At 35.3% G+C, this 24,659-nt stretch overlaps 1 protein-coding gene across 1 annotated transcript in view; it reads right to left on the reverse strand.

Moving 5' to 3' along the window:
- Positions 1-24,659, reverse strand: part of Ppp2r5a (protein phosphatase 2 regulatory subunit B'alpha) — a 65,869-nt gene extending 41,210 nt beyond the window's left edge. The window contains exon 1 of the mRNA XM_015483670.2: positions 24,406-24,659. Within this exon, the coding sequence (XP_015339156.1) occupies positions 24,406-24,586 (181 nt within the window). The 5' untranslated portion in view covers positions 24,587-24,659. The remainder of the gene's footprint in view (positions 1-24,405) is intronic.

A 24,659-nucleotide genomic window follows, 5' to 3' on the forward strand; every position in this document is an offset into this window, starting at 1 on the left:
ACCCCACTCCAGAAGGGAGTCATGCATTCACACTCCTGGAAAAAAAAATTAAAAAGTTCTTCTCCAAAGAAATTGAATAGTCTCAGAGAGTCATGCTTTCTAGCTTTTAACTAGTTCCATGTTCAATTACTCTAAGCAAAACCAGAGTCAAGAACTACATCTAACTCCTGAAATGATTTTTTTGTTCACTCATATATATGAAGTGGAAAATAAAGAATCAACAGCCATTCACAGAAAGCCTACAACAAGAAAAGAAAACCAAATAAACAGAAAAAATGACCCAGACAAAAGGATAATCCAGCATATCCCTGAATATTCAAATTTCCTGAAGGGAAGGCTAAAAGTTTTTGCACTAAAAAAAAAAAAAAAAAAATCCACAGAAGAACCAAAAGTAGATATCTATCAGATTTCTTATCAGTAAGAGTCCTGCCAGAAGATAACAGGTAAAGCCCAAAGACAAGCCTGGCTAATAGGGTAATCAGCCATGTGATAATGTAAATTAGAATCTTTCTTTTGGAGGGGGAGATTGGACTCAGGAGAACTTGACTACTGAGCCACATCCCCAGCCCTATTTTATATTTCATTTAGAGACAGGGTCTCAATGAGTTGCTCAGTGCCTCGCTTTTGCTGAGGCTGGCTTTGAACTCAAAATCCTCCTGCCTCAGTCTTCCCAGCCACTGGGATTAGCATGCGCCACCATGCCCAGATGTAAATTATAATCTTTAGGAAACTCCTGCAAAGAAGTTTTACATTGTATCCTTTGATCTTATTTTATGAGTCCTATTTAGGAAGCTGTACCACTAAATTAAGAGGACTTGAAGACAAGTTTGTTTTTTCCCCACACTGAATGTTCTACCTGACTACAGAAATGTCATGGAAAAGGAAAACTCTCACTCTCAAACACATGGTAGTTCATCCTCAATAAAGAACAAGGCCAGTATCCCAAGAAGCCTGTTCATAATAAATTTTCAACATCTAAGTCGATTCCTTTAACCTGTAGACTCACATATTTTTAATCACATATAAATATAGATAATAATAATGCCAACTTATTAATTTAGGATGAGAAACTGTTCCACTATATACTATATTAGAATATTCTAATTATGTGTTTTTATAGGTAGACCTCCAGGAGAAAACAAATCATAATCAGAATAATGCCTGGTGTATTCATTTTCTATTATTTAGAAACAAATTACCCCCTAAATTTCAGTTGCTTAAAATAATAATTATTATCTCCCAAGGTTTTTTGGGTCAAGGATTCAGACAGGACACAGCAGGGACAAGCTTATCTCTGCTCCATGGTGGTTAAGTCTCAGCTAAAAAAACTAGAAAGTTAGGGACTGGAATTCTATGCAATTTAAACCACTCATAAAAGTGTGGCAGTTGATTCTGGCTGTTGGCTCAAAAAAAGTACTAGAACCCGGATGTGTAACCTTTCCATGTGGTATAAGCTTTCTCAAAACATACTGACTGGGTTTGAAGGGCAAAGACTCTAAGAGTTAGACACACAAGAATTTCATAAAGAAAATTACAAAACTTTCATGAAATAAAGACATACTATAAAGAGATATACTATAGTCACTGATGGGAAAACTAGTATCTTTTCCAATAAATATATACAAGATATGCAATTTAGATCAAATTATGAACATGGTGTTTTGATGGAACCAGAAAAGTTGTTCTTAAAAATTCATCTGAAAAAATAAAGAGCCAAGAATAGTCTAGATAATTTTTAAGAAGATGAAGAAGGGAAAAGTCATCTCTGTCCTTATTAAGTAATTAAAACTGCCACGTGTTATGTAGCAGTAGACAAAAAGACCACTGGAGTGGGGAGCATAAGGCACTTAGAAACATGCCAGTGTTTACATCCAGAAGGTTAATTTGTAATATAGTTGTTATTTCTTTTTGAAGTCAGTCAGGATTTTTTTTCTTTTTTCTTTTGGTACCACAGATGGAACCTAGGGGGCACTCTACCACTCACCGAGCTACATCCCTATTTATTTATTCATTTAATTGGTACATTACAGTTACACAAAAAAGTGGAATTTATTGTGATATGGTCACACATGCACATGACGTAGTTTTTATTTTTTATTTTAAGAAAGGGTCTTGCTAAGTTGCTGAGGCCTAGCTTCCAGCTTCTGATCCTGCAGCCTCAAGCTCCTAAATGGCTGGAATTACAGGTGTGTGCCACCACACCCAGCAGTCAGGAGGGAATTTAAAAAATTCAATAACTTATAGTGACTACTCATATGAAAAAAATGAAATTAGATCCTTCCCCCACACACAAAAATTTCCAAGAGAAAAAAAAATATGAACAGGAAAACTGTAAATAGTATAGTTTTATAACCAACAAAGGATTGGTATCTGGAATATATAAAAGAACACTTATGAATCAAAAAAAAAAAGGCAAATAAAAAGGTCATGATACATAAATGACCAATAAGCATATTGGTAAGCAGAAAAATGTAAATCTGTATAAACTATACATATGAATTTAATTATGAAATCTCATGCATCACTTTAAAGGGTGGGCAAGACTTCTAGCAGACTAGGCCCACCACTGTAAACTACTAAATGCTAGACAAAGTATACCAAACAACTATTTCAGCTGTTGGAAAACAGGCAATACAGGACCCTTGATCCCCGAGAGAAGGAAGACAGTGAACACTGTGATCACATCAGTCATTTGGTGGCACTTTTCAGGGAAAGGAAGTACAGGGAAGAGAAGACCCAAAAAAGCAAGCAGGTTAACAAGAGAGAGAGATCAGAGATCAGGTCTATAGAGGCAGCTGAATTTGCAAAGAAAAGTACAAAAGAGTAAGAAACTGTATAGAATAGGAAATTTGTTCCTATTAAAATGATATGATCCCCCCCTTTATTCTATTTATAAAGGTGAGTAAATATTAAATATATAACCAGCCTTGCATTTCTGGTCTAACTCCCACATGATCATGACATATCATCCTATTTTATATTTTATATTGAATTAACAGAATTCAACCTGTTAATATTTTACAAAAGACTATGTTCATGAGATACAGTGCTCTATAATTTTCTGATAATGTTCTTCTTAAGGTTTTTTGGGTTTTTTTTTTTTTTTTTTTTTGTGTGTGTGTTTTTGACCTAGGGGATGACTCGGCATTTGACATTCGCAGTNTGATAAAAATATTCTAAAATTGATCATGGCGGTTGCACTTATCTGTAAATATGCTAAAAGCCACTGGATTCTATAATTTTTTGGTGGGGGCTACCGGGGATTGAACTCAGGGGCACTTGACCAGTGAGTCACTTCCCCAGCCCTATTTAGTATTTTATTTAGAGACAGGGTCTCACTAAGTTGCTTAGTGCCTCCCTTTTGCTGAAGCTGGCTTTGAACTCTAAGTTCTCCTGCCTCAGCCTCCTGAGTCACTGGGATTATAGGTAAGCGCCACTGCACCCAGCTTTTTTTAGGGTTTTTAATTAGGATTCAACTATACAGACATACTATTTAGATTTTTGTTGCTTCTTGCATCAGTTCTAGTAAATGGTTTATTTCAAGTAGTCTTCCTGAAGATTTCAAATTTATTTGTGAAGCTGTATACCTGAAAGCCATGAAGTCCTATGTAAGAACTAATTATTATTAAATATTATTATTATTAAATTATTATTATGTATAGTAATAATAATATTTAATAATATTATTAATAATATTTAATTATATTATTATTAAAATAATATAATTAAATATTATTATTATTAAAATTATAGTCCAGAGAGAGAAACTTCTCACAAGATAAGGAAAGGAGCTCCACCGTTCTGCTCCCCAGGGAAACTAATGAAAGTTATGTTCAGAACAACCATTTGAAGCCTCTGGAAATGGCAAAGAGCAAATGAGGAAACACCTTTCTAAGAGCACCTACAAAAATGAAATAAGAATAGTGAGTCTGTGGTATCTGAACCAAGACTGATTCTTTCCCCTTGGCTCAGAGAGGTATAAACTCCATTTCAAAGAAGTGTACCAAGAACACAGGGATCCGTCTACCTCCGGCTCCCTGCCAGTGAGGAGCAGGACACTGGCATTTCTTACCCTCCCCACAGCTACCTGTGGACGAGGCTGAGTTCTAGGCAAGGGCAGAGGAGAAGTGAGGGCTCCCTTATGACCAACCCCCACTTGTGGGACAGAGACTTCACTTTCTGGGCAGCGCCACTGAGAATCATGCTAGCACTGGACCTTTTTGGAATGCCAAAAAGACCTCGCTCGGCTAATGCCACCCCTCCTATAAACAGCTCTTCATCTTTTCCCAAAAGAATCGACTTCATGGGGCTGGGGTTGTGGCTCAGTGGTAGAACACTCGCCTCTCATGTGCAAGGCCCTGAGTTCGATCCTCAGCACCATATTATAAATAAAAAATAAAGGTATTTTGTCCAACTACAACTAAAAAAAAATAAAATTAAAAAAAAAAGAATTGACTTCATTTGCAACGAGCCTAAGAAAGTTCAAGCCTCAGAGTGTTCTCAAAAACAGGGGAAGGGACCTTGAAAAGGGAAAAGGATGATTTCTAGATCTGATGAGGATACAGACTAAACTGCAGGCCAACTAGTTTTCAGGAGAGATCCGGGGAGAAAGACCGCCTGAAGTTGCCTTCCCGGTGACAGAACAAATATTATACACTGAACTTGGGAACGAGTCCTTCAAATCCCGAATTTGACTGGATTAGTCTGTGGAATAATTTGTGCCCTGAGCACTGCTGAGAACAACTGAGCAGTCAGCCGGAAAACAGTGAGACTTATAGCAGGCAAAGCAGTTAGGAAAAAACAAAGAAAACACTGCCCCACCACCACCCTCCTGGGGTGACTGTGGGCATATCCAAAGCTGCACCTCTCAGAGGAACATCAGGGGCTTGACATAACAGTGGGGAGAAACTTCACCCAGGCATTAAACAAATAAATAAGTAACAATAAGCCCTGAGCACGAGGACTGAGATCAGTACCCTATGTTGCTACAATATATGATTTTAAATGTCCAGCTGGCAAGATACATAAACTAAACAGGAAAAATATGGCCCAAAAGCCGGGGGGGGGGGGGCAAAAAAAAAGGAGGCAGCAAAAACTGCCTGGCAGAGTGACCAGATGTTGGATTTAACAGAATATGACCTTCAAAGTAGCCATTATAAGTATGTCCAAAGAATTAAAGCAACCATAACTAAAGGAGTAAAGAAAGGTATGATGTGAAATTCATTTGGAAAAATAAAAACCCAGAATAGCCAAGGCACTCCTTAGCAAGAAGAGTGAAGCCCAGACCTTAAACTTCACTATAGAGCCACAGTAACAAAAACAGCATGGTACTGACCCAAAACAGACAACAGAACAATGGAACAAACCAGAGGACACAGAGACAAACCCACATAAACACAGCTATCTTGTACTAGACAAAGGTGCCAAAAACATTCACCAGAGAAAAGATAGTCTATCCATTAAATGGTGCTGGGAAAATTGGAAATCCATGTGTAACAAAATGAAATTAAACCCCTATCTCTCACCCTGCACAAAACTCAACTCAAAGGGGATCAAAGACTTAGGCACTAGACCAGAGACCCTGCACCTAAAAGAAGAAAAAGTAGACCTAAATCGTCACCATGTTGGTTTAGGATCTGGACTTCCTTAACAAGATTCACAAAGCTCAAGAAGTAAAATTAAGAATCAATAAATGACACGGATTTGAACTAAAAAGCTTCTTCTCAGCAAAGGAAACAATAATGAGAAGAGAGAGCCTACAGAATAGGAGAAAATCTTCATCTCATACAGCATTAATATCCAGGTTATATAAAAAATTTAAAAAACTTAACACCACACACACAAAAAAAAAACCCAAAATAACCCCATCAACAAATGGGCTAAGGAACTGAACACTTCACAGAAGAGGAAATACAATCCATCAATAAATATTTGAAAAAATGTTCAACATCTGCAGTAATTAAAAGAAATGCAAATCAAAACTACTGTAAAATTTTATCTCACCTCAGTCAGAATTCGATTATCAAGAATACAAATAAGCTGGGCATGGTGGTACATGCCTGTAATCCCAGCAGCTGGGGAGGCTGAGGCAGAGGACTGCAGGTTCAAAGCCAGCCTCAGCAAAAGCAAGGTGATGAGCAACTCAGTGAGACCCTGTCTCTAAATAAAATACAAAACAGGGCTGGGGATGTGGCTCAGTGGTCGAGTGTTCCTGAGTTCAATGCCCAGTAAACCCACCAAAAAAAAAAAAAAAAAAAAGAATACAAACAACAATAAATGTAGGTGAGGATATGGGAAAAAAGGTACACTCGTAGATTGCTGGTGGGAATACAAATTGGTGCAACTATTATATAAAGTGGTATGGAGATTCCTCAGAAAACTTGGAAAGAAACCACCATTTGGCCCATTATCCCACTTCTCGGTTTATACCCAAAGGACTTAAAATCAGCATATTACAATAATGCAGCCATATCAATGTTTATAGCAGCTCAATTCACAATACTAAGCTATGGAACCAACCTAGGTGCCCTTCAACAGATGAATGGATTAATGAAATGTGGTATATATACACAATGGAATATTACTCAGCCTTAAAGAAGAGTGAAATTAGGGCATTTGCCAGAAAATGGATGGAGCTGGAGAGTATCATGCTAACCAAAATATGCCAATTAAAGCCAAATATTTTCTCTGATATGCGGATGCTTATTCACAATGGAGGGGTGGGGCTAGGTAAGAGTTACTTTAGGAAGAGGGGAGTGAAGAGAGGGGAGGGAGTAAAGGGGGAAGGAAAGATAGTAAAACAAGTGACACATTATTTCCCTATGTACATATATAACTATAAGAGTGGTGGGATTCTACATCATGTATAAACAGAAGAATGAGAAACTACACTCCATTATATATGATGTATCCAAGTACATTCTACTGCCATGTATAACTAATTAAAACAAATTTTAAAAAATTAAAAAGAGAAAGGTATGATGATAATTTCAGATAAAACAGAGGTTACTAACAAAGATAACTTATAAAAGAGAATCAAACAGAAATCCCAGGTTGAAAAGTGTAACAAAATGAGAAAAACAAACTAAAAGAACTCATGAGGAGATGTGAACTGGCATTAGAAAGATTCGGGGAACTTGGAGATACGTCAATAGAGACTGTGCAATCTGGAGAATGAAAAGTAAAAAGGATGAAGAAAAACGGACAGAGATACAGAAAACACCTGTAGGGGGCTGAGGATGTGGCTCAAGCGGTAGTGCGCTCGCCTGGCATGCGTGCAACCTGGGTTCGATCCTCAGCACCACATACAAACAAAGATGTTATTTCTGCCGAAAACTAAAAAATAAATAAATATTAAAAAAAAAAGAAAACACCTGTAGGACACCATCAAGTGTATAACAAATGCACAATGGGAGTAACAGAAGGAGAAAAGAGAAGGAGCAGAAAAAATACTTTAAGAAATAAAATAATGACTGAATACTCCCCAAATGTACTGATAACTCTAACCTAATGTATTCAAGAAACCCAACAAACTCCAAAAGGATTCAGCTCAATGAGATCCACAGACTCACTGCAGTAAAAATGCTAAATGTCCAAGACAATGAGAATATCTTGAAAGCAGCAACAGAAAAATTATTTGTCATTTACAAGGACTAAGATTAATAGGTGATATCTCAGCAAACATAACAGAAGATGGAAATACAGAACAGCGTTTTTGAAGTGCTCACAGAAAAAAATAAAATAAATAAAAAACTTGCCAACCAAAACTACTATAGCTATCTTTAGTGATCACAGATGATAATCTGACCAAAAAACAAACATCACCAGTGAAAGCAGTTATGAAATTTATATAAGACATTATAAATGCATTATAAATCTTTTCTTACCTGATTTTAAAAGTCATTGTATAAAACAGTAGTGATATAATGTATTGTTGGGTTATTAATATATAGAAATATATTTTTCGGGTAATAGCACAAAGGAGGTACTAGAATAAAAAATAACTACTGATGATGGTAAAGTAATAATTATAACAATGTATTATTGGTGTTGTAACATTAATAGATACAATTGTGTAACAACAATACCACAAAAGGGAAACAAATGCATATCTTACCGGAATGAGGCTAGTATAAATCTGATAATGAGTCAAAGAAGAAACTGAAAGGGAAATTAGAAACGACTTTGAGACAAATTCCAGAAACTTAAAAGTTTAGAGAAGGTATAGCTGTAAATACCTATGTAAGAACAAAAATCTCAAATCAGTAACTTAACCTTTGCAAGTGCAAGTGACCCAGAGCTGCCAAAACAATCTTGCAAAAGTGAAACAGACAGGCGTGCTAACACACACCTGTAACCCCAGCGGCCAGCAACTTAATGAGGTTTTAAGCAACTTAGAAAGATCATGTCTCAAAGTTTTTTAAAAAAAGGGGGGGGGGATGGGGGATGTGGCTCAGTGGTTAAGCATCCATGGGGTCAAAGAAAAAGGAGTAAGATTCACAACTTACATTCATAACTTACTAAAAACAGTAGTAATCAAGACAGTGTGATACTGACACAAAAACAGATATATATCAATGAAGTAGAACTGAGAATCTGGCTGATTTTCAATAAGGGTGGCAGGGCCATTTAATAAGAAAAGAATAGTTTTCAACAAATGGTGCTAGGGCAACTGGATAGCCACATGCAAAAGAATTAATTTGGACCCTGACATCATATCTTACACAAAAATTAATAAAAATGGCCAAAGACCTAAATTTAAGGGTTAAAATTCTAAAATTCTTAGACATAGAGCAAATCTTCAAGACCTTGGATTTTGGAAAGATTCTTAGATATGACATCAAAAGCATGAGCAAAGGAAAGAAAAAAAAAGACAATTTATACTTAATCAAAATTAAAAAAATTTTGGGCTGGGTATGTCGCTTAGCAGTAGAGTGCTTGCCTATCAAGCATGAGTCACTGGGTTTAAACCCCAGCATACACACACATACACACAGAGCAATTTTTATTCTTCAACAGACAGCATTAAGAAAGTGAAAAGCCATTGGGCTTGGTAGCACACACCTATAATCCCAGTGCCTTGGGAGGTTGGGGCAGGAGTATCACAAGTTCAAAGCCAGCCTCAGCAACTTAGTGAGGCCCTAAGGCATCTTAGAGAATTGTCTCTAAATAAAACATAAAAAAGGGTGGGGATGTGGCTCAGTGGTTAAGCACCCCTGGGTTCAATCCCTGGTACAAAAGAAAAAGAAAAAGAAAAAGTGAAAAGCTAAAGGAAGTTGTACCATGAATATATAAAGAACTGTTACAACTCAATGATAGAAAGATAAACTATAAAAAAATATACTGGGCTGGGGCTACAGCTCAGTGTGTAGAGTGCTTGCCTTGCATGTGCAAGGCCCTGGCTTTAATCCCCTAAACCACAAAAGGGGTAAGGGAGGGCAAAGGATTTGAAGAGCCATTTCTCCAGGTAATACAATAAGCACAAGAAGAGACAAGTGGACAGCATTAGTTATTAAGGAAATGCAAATCACAACCACAAGTAGACACTACTTCATATCCATTAGGATGGCTATAATCAAGAAGACAAGTAAGAAGTACTGGAAGGTACGGAATGATCAGAACTCTCATACACTACAGGTGTAAATACAAAATGGTGCAACTGTTGTGAAAAACAGTGTGGAAGTTCCTCAAGAAATTAAACACAGAATTATCACATGGCCCAGAAATTCCACTCCTAGGTATACACTCATGAGAAATGAAAATATATTCACAGATAAAACTGGTACACAAATGTTTATAGCAGCATTTTATATATATACGCAAAAGGTGAAAAAAAAACCCTAATATCAAGTGATAAATAAATAAAGCATGGTACAGTCACACAACAGAATATTATTCAGTAAAAAAAAAAAAAAAAAAGGAATTAAGTACTGTCACTTGCTATGACATGGATGAACCCTGAAAGCATACCACACATTGTATGATCCCATTCAATGAAATGTACAGAATAGGGAAATCTATATAGATAGAAAACAGATCAGTAGCTGCTTAAGGGTAGGGAACAAGATCCTAGGAACATAGAGGGTGACCTTTAAAGGGTATGACATTTCCTTATGAGGTGATAAAAATATTCTAAAATTGATCATGGCGGTTGCACTTATCTGTAAATATGCTAAAAGCCACTGGATTCTATAATTTTTTGGTGGGGGCTACCGGGGATTGAACTCAGGGGCACTCAACCACTGAACGACATCCTCAGCCCTATTTTGTATTTTATTTAGAGACAGGGTCTCACTGAGTTGCTTAGCACCTCACTTTTGCTGAGGCTGGCTTTGAATTGTGATCCTCCTGCCTCAGTCTCCCAAACCGCTGGAATTATAGGTGTGTGCCACCAGGCCTGGCTGGATTCAAATTTAGATGGGTAGATTATATGTATGTGAATCATGTTTCAAAAAAGTTTTTAAAATGTAGTCCAGTCCTGGTTCTAAAATATTTTTGTATCAAAAACTTAAGACATTACTGAAAGTAAAGTTTAAAGGTCAATTGTGGTAATGTCACTGACCAACAATCACATTAACTTCAGTCCACCACAAATGTGTACAAACACATCTTAGAATCCCCTTTTAGTATCTTTTTTTTCAGCCCAGAATTTATAACACTAAATTAGATTGATAAAAGTTTTGAAAGGAGGGGACTGGGGTATTAGCTCAGTGGTAGAGTGCTTGCCTAGCATTTGTAAGGCACTGGGTTCGATTCTCAGCACCACATATAAATAAAAATAAAGTTCTGTCAACAAAAAAATAAAATTTAAAAAAATTTGAAAGGATATGTAAATGAGAATCCCAAAATCAACATATAAAATGAAAAAGAGGTAATAATATTCTATTAAGACAGCTATGTAGGATTGATTTCAAGAATAGTTCACTGAATTTTTAAAAATTTAGTATGGTAAAATAATTTAGAGTTTTTCCCTATAATTTGGTTTTGCTGATACTGTCTCAAATGCATCTTACCAGAAAATCTAGTCTACATTCATGTATCTCAAGATTTCAAATACCAAGTAGAAGGTACGATGAATGTTGAGTACATTAGTTATTATAGTCTTCCTCTTCTTGCCCATCTTCATTAGAGTATTTTATAAATTAAACTTCTTAGGGATAACAAAATTATTTCAAGTTGTTAATTTGTTAACCCTTTACATTTAAGGATAAACATTTGAAGTATCGAGTATCATCATTTGTAACAGAAATAATAGGTATGTAGATATAATTTTGCTGAAAGGAAAAAGCTGTCATATCCCCAATTACTGCAGCTCATGCATATTAAATTTAAAGTAAGATCTCATATAGGATTCATGCTACAAATTATAGAACAAGCACCGTATCATAGCAACCCAGCAATACCACTACAGTACACGCTGAGGATGCAATCCAAAATTCTAATTTAAGAAACTGGCACAGAATATAGGACATGTAGCTTTTTTTGGCACTACCCCTAGAACTTTAATAACTAAGAGTCTAAAATCAGCTTTTATTTGAAACTTTAGAGATCAAACTATCATAAAGTAATAATAGAAATGTTTATTAACAAATGACTCACAGCATTGTGACTAAATATGACTTAGTTAAGTTTCTGTGGTTTCATTAAAATCGAAAATGGTGAGAAAAACTGTGGGCATTACATTTTAGAAAATCTGAACACAGGCCACACTACCAGTTTGATAATATTCTAACAAATAAATGTATATTGTTTTAAGAAAATACCTAGCATACTATCTAAAAACCCTCAAGAGCATAACATTTCCATGCACTAATCTGTTATCATTCAAATATAAGTGTGTGTATATATATATATATGTATGTGTGTGTATATATATATATATATATATATATATATATATATATATGTTTTACATTACAGAAGGGTTAAAATATACCGGCCAGTTTTTATTTCAAAAAATCATGTTACTTTTTGTACTCAAACACTTCTGATAAAGCAGAAAGAAGGAATGAAGATAAGCTAACAGGGCATGTAACAGATTCCTTGGGATGTGGAATCTTGGATTTCAGAAAGCAGGATGCTGAAAACACTCTCCTAGGAGAGTAAATGGAAGCTGTATCATTTCCTTAATTCAGTTTGAATATAAAACCTGCTAGTCATTAAATAAAACAAGTGTTCACAAGTATCTTTCTCATTTGGAATTTTCAGGAATAAGAAATATTAAACAGATCTCTATAGAAGCAATGGAGAGCTATAGCTATTTTCAGTTTTGATGGTGGTAATGAGGTTCCATCTTGCAGCTATGCCTAACTGTAACTCCTGAGAAATCCTTGCTACTGTGTTAGGAAAAGGTATTATTCTAACAAGGTGTTCAAGTCTCTACAGCAGGACCTAAGCTCTCCGGAAACCCCACTTCCCTCCATTATCACCACAGATGAGCCTCGGGGTGGTGGCTGAAGGTAGAAATCTAAGAATCCTGAAATTATGTACAAAATATTGTATATATTTTCTGAAAACAGGTGCATTCTTTTAGTGGGATTTTCCAAGAGATCTACATATAACCTTTCTAAAATTAATTACCAGAACTTTTAAACATCATTTCCTCTCCTTTTAATGTAAGGAACGTACAACCAAGGTTTCAAATGAGTTGATTCAGTATTTCCAGAAATAAAAACTCTATTCAGAAATAATTTTAATTGATTTTTTTCTTTCAAAAAACTATTCTACTATAAATACCAAGTGAAAACAATGGGTTAGAGAACAGTATAATGTATGATCCCGCTAAAAGGAAAATGCTAAAAAATGTGAGGGGTTTCCTCTGCATGGGGATTTTTATTTTCTACCTTTATAATTTTTGAGTTGTTTTTAAACAGTCTTAAGTTTTTACAAAAACAATAAAGCCATTATAAAATAAATAGAGTAGTTAAGAACACAACAGTTCTCATTGCATATTCTTTAAATAAGTTAATTTTAGAAATCCATAAAAACTGAGACTCATGTATGATTCACAACAAGTATGGTATCCTAAAATAGAGTCATTACCATTCTATAGGAGAAACTAGTTCTCTAGATCTTAAAAAAAAAAAAAAAAGAAAGAAAGAAAGAAAGAAAGAAAAAAAAAAAAGCAGTTCTCAAAATATGTGTAGGATTACCCAGGCAATTCAAATACATTTTTATAAAACAAATGAAGTACCAAAACCAGTTCCTGGGTACCTGGTAGCTAGGTAAAAGCTGGGTAATTTTTTCCTTTCCTATATGAATAATCAAAATTTCCTATAAAGGAAATGTGACTATGGAAAATAAAAGCATTTAATTGTTACATTTGCTACTATAGTCCCACTACGGATTCCAAGTTAGGCTGGTTCATTCACTGGAAGCACAAATGCATCTGGAAAGCTATTTAAGGAGAAGACATGTAATTGTCGAATTTCATCTTGTCTGGAGGTTTTAAGAAAATAGTCAGTAAACTGATAGATGAATTAGACCAAACTGACTTTATATCCAAGTCTAAGTTATCGTGCCCCAATTTATTTTCCTTTCCCAAACTGGAACAAATGGATTATAAATTCAGTGCTTTGCTAATATGGCCACAGTATAAGAAAACTTCAAAAATCTATGAGAAGGGTACTGAAATATCCAGCATTTCCAAAAGGAAGGCATAAATAAATAGATAGGGTCTAATCAGTTCCTGATCATCTATAATAATTAATCCAAGCTTCTAAATACAGATCATTATAACTTTAACTGGGTGGTTACTGACTAAATTTAAATTTAGCTGTGACACAAATGTGATGCATGATTTATAATTCTAATTCACTCCATCTTGTTTCTCAGTATTCATTCATAAAACAAATGTTCTCAATTTTTTTAATATTTATTTTTTAGTTGTAGTTGGACACAATACCTTTAGTTTATTTTTATGTGGTGCTGAGGATCAAACCTAGTGCCTCACACATGCTAGGCCAGCGTTCTACCTCTGAGCCACAACCCCAGCCCCTGTTCTCAATTTTTTTGAGATAAAACTTCAGGTTACTTAAGGGGATTGGTAAAAAGAGTGGTAAAAGGGAGACCACAAAAAAAAAAAAAAAAAAAAAAAAAAAAATCAATGGGACTTTTTTATATCAGAAGAGTTTAAAGATCCTCCACTTTAAACATTCTTAGAAAAACCCATGTTTGGCCCATTTTCCCATTACTTAAAGAAACCAGTTATCTCTCTTGGTAAAGCTCTCAAAATTATAAGTATTTCACTTTTGATGCTCAATTTTGCTTTAGTGCAGTCAATACACAACTTCCATTTAATACCATAAAAGAGGAACTGATAACCAATTGAGGAGATCAAGCTACAAATAACCTGCAGAAATATACCTAAGTTTTGGATTCTTCATCTATCAAATGCTAAGAAGTTAGGTGTTACATATAAACATTACTCACTTATAAATAATTACATAATTGTGAACTACTACGTGATACAAAACCATGTTTTTCTTTAAAGCAATTTAATAGTGTTCACTTCATTATTTCATTCCATAAATATTTAAACAGCTCTGATTTCTAAATGCTATGTAGGAAGATATGGCTATCAGGTCTCAAAAAAGTCTAAAGGCAGAAAGCAGGCCATTAATTATAACCTTATTCATGCACTTCTCTCAATATATTTTGTGATCTCCCTCATGCACATACTAAGACCATCTTGCTTGCTACTTGTGCACACAGAAGATATTCCATTGAGGAGTAGGGAAGAGTTAGTCCTAAAATTTGGCCAGAAGACCAGGTAGCCAGCACTTAAATTATGAACATCTAATAAGCAGACTTGAAAGTCTTGGCAAGCCACTGAATGTTATAATGAAGAATGTAATTAATGTTTAGAAGTCATAAAATTATGAAATGGGTACTCTTTGATTCATATATCCAAAGATTGATTTGGCATTTACAACAAGATTTCTAAAAGTCGTATTAATTTCAAAGTTTTCAAAATAAAACTGGATCTTCCCTCTATACCTGGTTTCTTCTCTAGTATTCTCCTTCTTAGGGGTAGTACATACCCCTATTCACCCAGCCATACAAGCTAAAACACACATGGGAATCAATTATCCTGGATACTACCTTTCCTTTCCATCTGCCCCTGCCCCAAACAATTCATTCACGAGTCCTGAGACATATCTCAAATTAATCTCACTCCATCCCTCCTGATCCCTCCTTAGACCAAGCCATATTATGCCTGAACTAGCCTATTAAAATAATCTACTGGGCTGGGGTTGTGGCTCAGCGCTTGCCTAGCATGTGCAAGGCCCTGGGTTTGATCCTAAGCACAACATAAAAATAAATAAATAAAATAAAGGTATTGTGTCCAACTACAACTAAAAAATAAATATTAAAAAAATAATCTGCTAACTGATCCTCCTTCTAAAAATCTTGTTTTACTACAATCCATTCTCCCAGCAGCTACAATAAATTTTTTTAAACCATCGAACTCCCTGAAAGATTGTCTATATTACTCAGCTTACACAATTTCCAATGATGCCCGAAGACCGCCAAATCCATGGAAACTTTTTGATTCTTATTTGACTTGCCTGCTTCTTCATTGTTCCTCCACCCACACTCCTTCAGTGCCCCACTCTTATTTCTTGGCTGCTCCTTTTCCTTTGACCATCCTAAATGCTGGCAGTCCTTGGCCTCTTCTCATACTATACATTTTCACTGGGCAGTCACTTCAACTTCCGCTATTTCAAAAGTTACTTATAAGCTAAAGACTCGCAAATTATCATCTTTAGTACAGATCTATGTAGCTCCATTTAACTTCCCACAAGGCAGCTTCACTTGGCTTTTCTACAGACACTTCAACCTATCCCATAACAAATAATTCTCTTTGCAATGTGACTATCTCTTTTTTCCCTTTCAGTAAATTGCTATCGTGTATCTAGTTGCCCAAGTCAGAACTGTATCATCGTTGGTTCTTCCCCCTCACCAGGTCCTATAAGTGATACCACCCCATGCCCCTTTAGACAAGACCATCTTCATATTATGTCTGTATTACCATGTCAGCATCCTAACTAGTCTCACCTCCCAAAACACTCTTCACACTACTCCTGACAGGTATAAAGGCAGTGTAATGTCCTACCCATTCTTCAACATATCATCAAGAATATGATCTAGACCTTAAATTGTTTTTCCAGTCTCTTCGCCAGCCAGACTCCTATTATATTCTATATTTTGGCCAACATAAATGGCTGGCAATTTCCCACATATACTATAGTCACTGATGAGTCTGTTCATATTGTTCTTTAGGTGGACCTTAGACCCATCTATCTTGCCCTGACACCTTCTAGCCTTTTAGGTCTCAGCTTACCTATCACTTTATCCAGAGAGCGTTCTTTCCCGGTTCTCTCCTCTCCCATGCCAACTGGGTCTCTCACATACTCGCCTAATAACTTACCATATCACACCAACTGAAAATGCCTGTTTACAAGTCTGTATTCCCTGCCAACTTGAAGTTCCTAAATACATATAATTTCAAAAGAAAAAGCATTCATTGTTTTATTCACTTGACTGAGTAAAATTTTAATCTTTACAATGGTTCACCTACATTTTAAGCATTATGGAAATAGAAGAGGAAAAATATTTTAGTACTAGATTTTTGAAAGCAAAGTATGAGTTCAATTTCATCACAGGCAAACAAACTCTTTCCTCTGGCCAATTAAAAAGAATGGAAGTACAATTTTTTTTTAAGTCAGATACATATTTTTACATAAGTTATGTCTTATTTTACTTATAACTTTAACAGATGTTTGTCTTTAGAAAAGTCTGTTTGAAAAGTTATGTTTTGAAACCTATCTAGTTTTGCGAAACAAAATTCAGAGGTTATAAACAAAACATCTCATCTTTTTTCACATTTATCAATTTAGAGGTACAGGACTAACAATAAATTCAAATAATCTTTGACTTCTGACAATAACTATAATTCTAGAACATCTTTTACTAATAAGTGTGAAACAAAGACAAAACTAATTAAACAAAATATAGTTTTTGAAGACATTTAAGATTTGATAGCCCTGAATGCAAGTTCTAAGCCCCGTCATTAAAAAAGTATTTTTTCAGGCACTTAATTTCCTTAGGCATTGTCTATAAAGTTTATTCATCAATTAAGCAAAACCTGAGAGAGTATCTGAGAGCTAAAAATCCCATGCACTTTTCTCCCTACTTATAACAAAGCTTCTCTCATGAAATGACTAGAGAGCTAATTATTTAGAACAACAAGAATGAAAATCAGTTCCCAAAGGAAGCTAAACAGAATGACCCCTGTGGTCCTATTCAGCACTAGAAGACTCAATTAGATACACCACAGTAAGATTATAGTAGGTGCAATTAGCATCACCATTCCAGTAGGAGGTGTGTGTTCCCAAGAAATATCTTGCCTTCAGTATCCAAGTTAGAAACAGGTTGTTTGAATTCCATCATGTGAACCTATCATATTCAGCAAACAACCAAAAAAAAAAAAAAAAAAAAAAAAAAAAATCTCAGTAGGATTCTTTAGGAAATCTGAATCAAATTACAAAATTTCTAAAATACTTCATTACTCACTCAAAAAGCCCACATAAACAAATTCCTTTAGGGAAGAGTTCAAAAAGATAGACATAAAAAAATATTCTTGAAACTGCTTATTAGTCAATTATCCTGCTCAGACAAGTAAAGTCTACTTTGCATAAACCCAGACTGTCATGTAAAACTCTTGCAGCAATTAAATTCCTTGTTACATAATAACACATTAAAAGTAATTATATATTTTAAATCTCTTCCTTTCATCTCCTTCAAGGACATCCTTGTAAATAAACTGCACCTCGACTTTAGAAATTACTGTTAACAAATTATTTCAGTTTATTCAATCTTAAATATACACGTTTGTGTTAGAGAATCAACCCAGTAATACTTTTCCACACAGTTTTATACAATAACTTTGTAGCAACAAATCAATGTTACACATCACTTACACTAGTCATTGGCCAAGTACAAGGACAAACAATCTTTTGCTTTAAACCTACATTTACTATTTACTATCAAACTATTAACCTAGAATTCATTTACTTTAAAAGGCTTGAACCAATTTTAGGAGAAATATATTAAAACAAAACCCAAGTAAAGAGAAGAAAATCAATCTCTGGTAGACAGCATCGAACATCACTGGAGTCTGTAATCCCAGTGGCTCAGGAGGCTAAGGCAGAAGGATCGTGAGTTCAAAGCCAGCCTCAGCAACTCAGTGAGACCTGTTTTTACATAAAATACAAAAAAGGGCTGAGGATGTGGCTCCCAGTGATTAAGCGCCCCGGGGTTCAATCCCCAGTCCAAAACATAAAACAACAACAAAAACCCTGATCACTGGAAAAAGCACCATCAATGGTGGTGGGGTGGAGGGTAGAAGCTAGAAGACAACCAATAGGTAATTTCCTAGTCAAAGTAGTGATTGTCTACATGATCACATTTATTATTCATAGAATACTATATCAAGTACTATGATGAGTTTTGAAAAAACAGAAAAAGATATCTGTTTTCACAAAATAAAAAATAAAAAGTTATCACATCATTCTAGACAGAGAACATCACTATATAACAACTGAACACTCACCCAAATGACAAATCAACAAATACAAGTATTATACAAACTGGAAGCAGAAAGGTTGAAGGCAAAATAGAGATACGAATAAAAGGGGTTCTGGATTCTCACTGCCGTACCTTCAATAAAAAGCTGTGGTCCAGATTAGGGGCTGGGGTTATAGCTCAGTAGTGGAGCCCTTGCCTAGCACATTTGAGGCACTGGTTTTGATCCTAAGACCACATACAAATAAATAAATAAAATTATTGTGCCCATCTACAATTAAAAAGAATATTTTTAAAAAGATTACATAAAACCATAAATATGAAAACATTCTGGAGAAAACTATTTATTGATCTAAAATAAATACAAAGCATGAGCAAAACCACAGTAAAGTCCAATAGTTCAGTAGCTTTTATTCAACATGTCAGTACTAATAGGTCTAAATCTTCAAGAAGCTGATCAATATGTATTATATAAAAGAAATCAGTTTATCTTCCAAAGTGGTGGGAGTCATCACTTGTTATCCTGAATGAGGGGATTAAAAATAGGCAAACCTCTACTATGTATTCTCAATTTTACTTGCCTACTCAAGACTCTGTTCTAAAAATCAGAGTAAAGAAAACTGACCACCTGGCACTGAATGATAGCTGAGCCTTAATTATGATAGTACAGCAAAATCTAATAAGAATTATATCAACATGCCTAAAACTCCAGAATCTAACAAGCACTATCCCCTTCAGGAAAGCAGCTGATTAGCCATAGGGGGCAGCAAAGTTAAGAAAGTGAACGTAAATACCAGGGGGTGAAGTGAGGGCAGGAAATGTTAATAGGCTGGGTAATGAGCCATGAGTATCAGAGGAAAAAGGACAAAGTCTCAATTAATGAATTAAATCAATAGGACAGATAATGCTAAGCCAGTGATTCTCAACACTGACTACACATTAGAATCACCCTGGGAGCTTTTAGAAATACACAAGCATGGATTTTACCTTGAACCAATTAATTTAGAATCTTCTGTGAGGGGGACCCAGATATTGATATTTTTTTAAAGCTCTCCAAGTGTATAACTAGAACTAAGCACTGCAGTGCTAAACACATAAAAATAGAAATAAACTCATCTCATTCCCCAGCTGTTTACAATTTTAAAGGCTAAATTGAAAATACAAAGCATAAAAATTTACTATTTCCCAAATCTATTATTTTTGTTGATAAACTTGTTTTTGAAATCCAAAGGGGGTAATAACTCATTAAAGACTAATTCATCTATGATTTTTATCAAGGGAAAAATGTTATTCTTACAGGTGAAAATAATTAAACTAGAGTTCAAAGGGGTTAAACAACTTGCCCCAAAGCAATTGTGAATCATCACTGATGTAGAAGACGACTTAAATCTACTCTTCATAGGACAGGGCTCTTCCCCAATGGTCATCAGTTTGCCGAATACATTTTCCTGGATTATCACTTTATTCACTTCATAAAATAATCCAAAATTAAATTAATAATCAAAGAAGATAATAAAATGGGGAAGAGGATATAATCCTGAATAGAATTCTGAAGATGTTAGACTTAAAAAGCTTTTCCTCCATGTGGCTAGATGAAATGATATTAACTTTGTGAACATCTATAAACCTTAAAAGTTAGTTGATTAGCAGTATTACCCACATCCGCCCACACACCAAAGTTAAGATAGTTATGAAACTTCAGCTGACAGTGTTCTTGTCTCAATTAACTCAGAAGACCATATACCTCAACACACACACACACACACACACACACACACACACACACACTTTTCCCCTAATGCTAAGCCAGCCACTTCAATCAGTGGTACTGTTACTGGCCTCAATACTTCCAGTGGAACCCAGTTTCTAAGAATGGACCAACAAAGAATTTTAGTGATACTTGGGAAGTTCTTGACCTCATCTGAAGGGGACTTAAATCTCAAAACCAATTTCTTCTTTTCTTTCCTATTTACTGGCAGTATCCTATGAGAAATTAATATCTATAAAATTCATGAGAAATGAATATCTATAAAATAACTGAATTTATTTGGTTGGTTAAAATAAAATTACCACAGCTTTTGATATTTTGAAGAGTTTGATTTAACCCTATTTTCATTTTTACATGCATGCTGAAAATGTTACAGTCTCATCTCACTTCACATAAATCACAATTAGGAAAGTTTACGATTTAAATAATCCTATTAATTCTTCATTTAAAAATATTTTTAATCTAGATTTTCAAATATCAAAGAAAGTGGGAACTAACATTCTTTGCCTATTTTTAGGTATTTAAATTATTTCACTAAATCCCTTCAATCCTGGGAGACAGGAGGCATTATCCCCATTTTACAGATAAGAAAAACAACTCAGAAAAATTAAAAATTTATCTTTGACTCAGAACTAACCTTAGTCACTATCTATCATACTGCTTTAATTTACGTAAAACAGATTAGTAGCAAAAATACTGAAATCATTTGACCTGAGTCCCAATATCAGTTGCAACACCATCCAGATAAATAATCACAGGTCTGAAACTAATCTGTTTAAGCTTCAACTTTCTCATCAACAAAACAGATATACTATTGATTTTGCAAGAAGTTAATAGAATGTCCTAATGAAATAACAATATTTGTAAAAATACATTGAGCCATGGGCTATCACACAACAGTATTTCCTTCTGGTGTGAAAAAGCAGATATCAGAAATTAAGAATTAGATACCTTTGGATTGTTCTACTTGTCATGAGCAAGACTAACTTTTGATTAAAAATAAAGAAAAACATAAAATGATTTGAAAATGCTAAATTGTCATAAATGTAAGGCATCAACTACTTTATCAAACTAATCCTTCCAGTAACTTTAAACAAAATAGGTTAAACAGACTGAAAAACCACCCGTGAGTAACATGTTCTTTAAAGTTTCCTAATTGTTGGTTACCAGATGAAAAGTTTAAGGTGGAAAAATTAGGCCCACTACCAATATAAAATATATTTCTATATTTTAAATATAGAAAAAAAATTGATAAATGTTCCTAATTTTATTTTTAGCATCTCTCAGATGAGCTTACATAATTAACAAGAGATAAAGTGTTTTGAAAAAATAATTAGTTTTATAATATATGGCTGTTTAATTTTCAGGACCCACACAACAGTTTCTTAGTTTTAAAAAGCCTTTTAACAAGACTTGTTTATTTAATACTTTCTATAACAAAAATATTTTGTATATTTTCACCATTAAATCCTGAAACCCACTTACTAAGTGATTATACAAATATAAACTTCTGGTAGATGAAAAGGTTGGATTATTTTGTTAATCCTTACTCGCAGTATGCTTTGAGGAAAACTTGTTGGCACCTTTCCAGTTTAGACCCACGTGGACAAAGTGTAACATAAGCAGGTTATTATAAACACTTAAAAGATCTTGGATGCCCACGGATATCTGAATCATTCCACACTAAGATTATATTTCAGAGGAAGAAGAAAAATTCTCTTTCATACACATACTAAGTGGTTCTCCACTGTTTTTTGTTAAAGCCACAAATGGAAAAAACTACTACTGACAGAAAAACACACAATACTGTGGTATCAAATACACTGCCAAGCTACAAACTGAAACAACTGAATTTTTCAAAAAAGTCACTTTTCAAGCATTTGGCACCTGCAGCAAAAGTAGTTTTTCCTATTAGTAAGTAACCCAAGTAAGGTCTTATTTTCCTCAATTAAATCTGCATAAATTTACCTTGGGTAATTTTCCTATAAGGAATACTATATTTTCATGCAAATATCTAGAATTAATCTGAAATTCCAATTTTACTATTTTTTGCCCTATTATGACCAAACCCTATAAATAAAACATTTAAGGCACCTTCAACTTGTTGAATAAGACACTATATAACTCAGATGATTATTGAGTCTATGCATATTTTCCCCAGGCTTTTAAAAGTATACAATAAGGTGCATCTCCTGGCTGAAACAAATAATATTCAATTTATTTTTATTAGATAAAGTGGAATATTAACAAGTACAATACTAGGAACCAGAATATCTTACTAAAAGCAAGTTCAATAAATATGAAAGAAAAATTTTAGCAACAAACCTTCAAACTGCAAAGATAACTTGATTAATGAAAAAAATAAAAAGCATAAAAATACTATGATTTCTAATTAAGTGTAAAATGACAAATTAAAAAAAAATTTTAGTTGTAGATGGACACAATACCTTTATTATTTTATTTATTTATATGTGGTACTGAGGATGGAATCCAGGGCCTCAAACATGCTAGGGAAGTGCTCTACCACTAAGCCACCACCCCAGCCCATAAAATAGCAAATTTAATGCCCTCCTAGGTAAGATGGTATTCTTTTATAGCCATGACATTACTCAAGAATTAAAGTCTTAGCAATGTCTACCATTGTGGTCTACCATTGATTAATATATGTAAATTGCTAAAGAGCAATCAAATGTGATAGCACAGATATCTTAAACATTCTTCTCAAAAGTCAGTTTATTCTGGCTCTGAAATATCCTTGGTTTAGAAGCACCCCAAGAGGCAGGGTAATGTAGGGTCTGAATGGGGTTCCAAAGCTATTATAGGTCAGTTGTGATTTGATCTAGGGTTTTCTTTAGACTCCTTGCCAACTCAGGCTGGATTCATAGGCCCAAAGACAAATCAGAACCAGATTGGCCTTGCTGGATCTTTTTCAAATGGACTGAAAATCTGCTGAACATTTATCTATTTTAGTATGAAACTTCAATTTCCTGGTCTTGTAAAACAGATTATCTAGATTTCTATCGGGTATCTTTTGTTGCAATAATTTTTAAATGTCTAGAAGCATAATCATCTTGTTCCATAATATTTCTATCTCATAAAAAGCAAAGACATTAAAATGTCTTTTAAAATTAAAAGCCAGTAATTCTCAAAGAACAAGAAAGAACACCAGAAAACAACTTACTGAAAAACCTCTAAACCTAGTGGGAAAGTGTGCCAAAGGGAGTGCCAAGTACTCCTGCAAGGCATTAGGCATGGTTACCAACTTGAATTACTGTACAAACCTACAAAGTCCCTGGAATCACTGTCTAGTGAACTAAGTTCCCACTGCATTGCAAAGCAACACTATCTATTCCTTGATACTTCTCCAAACTGGTCGTGTGTATCCTCTTAAACGACAGAGTATTTTAGGGGATAATATTTAAACCGAGTGATACAGTTTTAAAAAATACTACACTGATCTGATTTTTAGTTTTTTACTTTATAAATATATCTAAAGACAGCTAACTCAACCGCTGGTTGCATTCAGATTCCTGGTCTAATGACTTAGGAATAATCAATGGGCAGGATAATTGATAAGAGGGTGGTGCGCACAGATTTATAATAGAAAAAGTAAAGGGCTAGCTAAGAGCGGCTGAAAAAAAAAAAAAACAGGAGCTGAGACGGGAAAAGTGAGGGTCGAAAGACAGGACAGGATGTTAAAGCAAGATACGGAAAGGATAAGTCTCCGGGAAGAGTGAATAACTCTATCTTGCGGGACGCAAGAGTCCCAGTTGGAAGGGCAGGTTAAGCAAGCGCGCAGGTGGGAAGGGGTGTTGGCTTCCAAGATGGGAAGAGTTAAGGTGAATCAGGGAGAAGTAAGAAGCAAATGCCTTCGCATCAAACCTGTTGGAATAAAGGGCGAGGACGACGCCAAGGTATCTAAAGGAACACACACTGAGACCCCAGCAGGGTAGGAAAACCAAGCTCCAGAAGGAAATGGCTCAGCTGGCACAGAGGCGAGCGGAGCCAGCCCCTGCGCTCGCTCCCGGGGCTGCGCCCTCGGAGGTTACCTTTGAGTTGGGGCAAGGGGTGCAGCTCCGCCTGGCTACCCTGGCTGCGGAACTGCGACGAGCCCTGAGAGCGCTTCTGTCTCTGCGCCTTGCGCACCGATTTCCGGGTGAAGCCGTCCACTTTCTCCGAGGCCGAGATGGCGGCGCTGGCAGCCCCCGCCGGCGGCGACGACGACGACATCTCTGCGGCCCTGGCGCTTGGCAGCTCCGGCGGCTGCTTGCACCGCACGGGCAGCGGCAGCGACGGCAGGAGG

Source organism: Marmota marmota, unplaced genomic scaffold (assembly GCF_001458135.2).
Source record: "Marmota marmota marmota unplaced genomic scaffold, marMar, whole genome shotgun sequence".
NCBI classification, from domain to species: Eukaryota; Metazoa; Chordata; class Mammalia; order Rodentia; family Sciuridae; genus Marmota; species Marmota marmota.